The following is a 3668-nucleotide window of genomic DNA, read 5'->3' on the forward strand; positions in this document are numbered from 1 at the left end:
TTCAGGCTCGAGGTTTCTGAACTCTTTTTGTTTTTGTAACATCTGGTGTGAAATTTATGAACCATTAGAAACATATTTGCATCATAACATCTTCTCTCTGCTGTGACGACAAGCTGCTCCTCTTTCTGGTTTCATTTCTGAACCCAAGGAAGTTCCCAGATCTCCAAGCTGCTCCGTTCCTGCTGCCGTCCCCCCTCCCCCACATGCTGCTGCAGCAGGACTGCTGGCCTCGGCCGGTGCTGAGGCTGAGGCTGCTCCCGCTCCGACTGCATTTATCACCGTCTGGCATCGCTGTAATTTCAGTGTTCAGATGCAATCGCTCCCGACTCCCCTCAGGAGTAAACAATAACAAGCTCAAACACAAAAGACAAACAAGGTCTGCAGGACACACACACACACACACACACACACACACACACACACACACACACACACACCGACAATAATAAACACCCACCGTCTGCTTTCTGCACTAAAATATTTCAGTTCTGCCTGCATCAACATGGGAAACCTGATCTGAGCTAAACTTCGGCGTTAGCATCATTTTAGTTCCATTTGATCCGATTTTAAGTTTTATTTCATAACTTCTGAAAACGGTTCTTAACTTTCTATTTGTTGTCAGACACTGCCACCTGGTGGAATCTATGAAAATAGCAGCAAGGATCCTCCCGCCAAAAAACCACTATGATGTGTAAAAAGTTTTTATTCCCTCACTAATCAATGTTTAAACGAGTCATAAAACTTCAGTAAAATAACAAAGCAGCTTGAAATGATTTCAACAATCTGGGGGTTTTACCCAAATTCAGCCAAAACAAACATCTCAAACTTTAAACGCTTAGTTTTCTGTTGAACCAAAAGACTTCCATGAATCCTTATATAAAAGATGTAAAGGTGGTGAAATATTGTTTCGTTTTAAAACAGAATCTAAACATTTAGGATCTGAAATGAAGAGCTGTAAATCAAACAAGGATTTAAATGATGATTTCTGAATATTTGATGTTTTCAGTTTTCCAGCAGTTTGAGTGTGAAGTTTAGTTTGTTAGTTTAGTTTTCTGATGCTCATCCAGTCTGAGGATCCTCCTGATCAGCTGTGAGTTTAACGAGCTGCAGAACCTCAGAGGAACCAGGAAGACCCGGTCCAGAACTACAGGTCCAGTTCATAGACATAAAATACTAGAGTGGTTCTGGTCCAATTCAGAGTAAAAAGACCAACTATAAATCAGTTTATTCCTGAATGAAATGATTTCTATAGAATGAGTCAGATTGTTTGGATCCATGGCAGAATCCTGCAGACGCTGCAGTTTTCCAGGTTTTCCAGACCATGATGGCAGCAGCATGTTGGACATTCATGGTTCTGGATTTTATAGTTTTTACTTCTGTAACCACGACAAGACGTTTCTACAAGTGTCAGGATCTGATCAGCATCTTGAATAACGTCTGAACGACTCCGTCTCTAACCGTACAGGTTTAAAGAGGGGCAGCAAAAGCAAAGGAGGTGGATTAGCAGAGCTGCTAACAGCTGATGGAGAGTTACTGTAGAAAATCAGCTCTGCTGCCTGGAAGTGTAGCTGTTAGCATGTTACAACAGTCTCCAATCAGAGGCTTGTTTGGATTTGCTGCATGCCTGACTGGTACTGGAGATCCGTCTGGCCCGCAGCATCACTACCAGAGTCTGTGGAGAAACTTGATCAGTTATGTTTAAAATCTCTTTGGGATGAAGCGTGTCCGACTAATGTGGACCAAACGCTGACAGCAGGTTGTAATTTTTTTTATTTTATCTGATTAATGTCATCCAGAGACAGAAAACGGATCCGGGTTCTGATTAGAGCTTTATTTTCTCCACATATTTTACAAACAGAAATCTTCATTTGACTCAAACAAACATCAAGTCTGCAGCGAAGGAACAGTATCCATGGTCCGGTCCGGTCCGGAATAGAAATCACGGTCCGGTCCAGTTTATCTGCAGACAGAACAGAGCCATCAGAACCAACCAGAATCTGAGCAGAAGCTACTTCCTACTGCTGCAGCTAGCTGCTAACGCTAGCCTAGATCCACACCGCTATGCCATGTTACCTCCTGTTAGTCCCTGAGTTCAGCAGGAGGAGAAGCAGAGAACAGTTAGACATGCAGGAGGAAGAGGAGCAGGAAGTGACGAAGAGAGAACAGGAAGTGACGAAGAGAGAGCAGGAAGTGATAAAGAGAGAACAGGAAGTGATGAAGAGAGAACAGGAAGTGATGAAGAGCAGACTTACAGGGCTGCAGCTCCAGAGATGATCTCGATGAGCTCCTTGGTGATGACGGCCTGCCGGGTCCGGTTGAAGGTCAAGGTCAACTTATCGATCATCTCAGCTGGACCAAAACACAAAACATGGAGTCAGAGTGGAGAACGTTCCGGACCGGACCGGGAAACCTCCCACTCCATCAGAGATGATGGAGGACAGACATTGTTGAAGTTGCAGCATCACCTGACCCACACAGAAGCCAGACTTTTATTTTGAAGGGCCAACATAATCTCCATGTTGTAAACCAGGGTGAGCGGGTCGGGGCCAGGATCGGCTCTTTGGACATAAAAACTTCCTCTGGCCATTTCTCAGTTTTTTATGGAATAATTACATTTAGTTTCCAAGACAGAATGACACCAAAAGTACAAATTATTTGTATTTGCGTTATTTTTGTTGCTCTCAGGCTGGAAAATTTGTGCAAATATCAATTCATTATGAGAAAAAAGTGAAATATTGAAACCTAAAAATAAAGTTTAAAAAAGGTCTTTCCTGTATTAAAAGCACGTTTTCAGATGTGATGTTGGTAGAAACGGCTCTTTGGGTTGTAAATGTCAGACGTCGGGTCAGAACCATTAGCAGCTGGAGAGAAACCCACTGGGATTCAAACCCTCAACCTTCCTGCTACAAGGAGGGAGACGATTACATCATTTCATTTAAAATGTGGAATCTACTTTGGAAATCATCTAGTCCAGGTTTTATTTTGAAAGGTCGTAATAATCCTGTTATCAAGATTTTTTTACTTGCCTCATCTACGACATATTTATGCTTTTATTTTGTAGTATATCTAACCTTTCTAATCAAAGCTCATATCAGTTTGGTTCAGCAGTGTGCTCAGCTTCCTAACGTCCTAGTTCAATCATTCCAGAGATGTGGCCTTACAGGCGTTCTTGCTGGCGCTGTCCATGGCCGTCATCCTGGCGCTCTGCTCGCTGGTGGACGATTCCTTCAGCGCCAGATAGAGAACGTTCACCAGAGCAAACTCCTGGTAGTTCTTCAGGACGTCGGCGTCAATGTCGTCATAGATCCCCAGGTTCTCTGTCAGGAGACCAGGCGGCATCAGAACCCAATCAGAACAGGAAGTGATGAAGAGAACCCAAACAGAACCAGAACCCAACAGAACCCCTACAGCACCGGGACCAGTCGGCAGAACGCGGGCCGGTACCTGAGGAAGCCACCGTGTCGATGGAGAACACGGGTTTCTGGTCCGTCTTGTAGGAGATAACGGACCTGCAGGAGCAGAACAGGTTCTGGTTGGAAACATTGATCAGTTATTGAAATAATCAGCAAACAATAACTGATAACTGGAGCAAACAGACAAAATATTCACATCAGACTTAAGAGAAAAAAGTACAAATAAAGAAACATAGAATTTGTATCCAAGAGAAA

General features: G+C 43.4%; 1 protein-coding gene across 3 annotated transcripts in view; it reads right to left on the reverse strand.

The window, feature by feature from the left end:
- Window positions 1-1810: 1810 nt before the first annotated feature.
- atp5f1c (ATP synthase F1 subunit gamma) overlaps window positions 1811-3668 on the reverse strand; it is a 4584-nt gene continuing 2726 nt past the window's right edge. The window contains exons 6-10 of one of the 3 annotated variants that reach the window (XM_016662046.1): window positions 3445-3509; window positions 3162-3317; window positions 2253-2349; window positions 2074-2086; window positions 1811-1960 (exon numbers count right to left, since the gene is read on the reverse strand). In XM_016662046.1, coding sequence (XP_016517532.1) covers window positions 2080-2086; window positions 2253-2349; window positions 3162-3317; window positions 3445-3509 — 325 coding nt within the window. In that variant the 3' untranslated portion in view covers window positions 1811-1960; window positions 2074-2079. Of the gene's footprint in view, window positions 1961-2073; window positions 2087-2248; window positions 2350-3161; window positions 3318-3444; window positions 3510-3668 lie in introns of those variants that run through there. The other 2 variants (XM_007574546.2, XM_007574547.2) reach the window with 2 other exon arrangements.

Source organism: Poecilia formosa, unplaced genomic scaffold (genome assembly GCF_000485575.1).
Source record: "Poecilia formosa unplaced genomic scaffold, Poecilia_formosa-5.1.2 Scaffold355, whole genome shotgun sequence".
Taxonomy (NCBI): Eukaryota; Metazoa; Chordata; class Actinopteri; order Cyprinodontiformes; family Poeciliidae; genus Poecilia; species Poecilia formosa.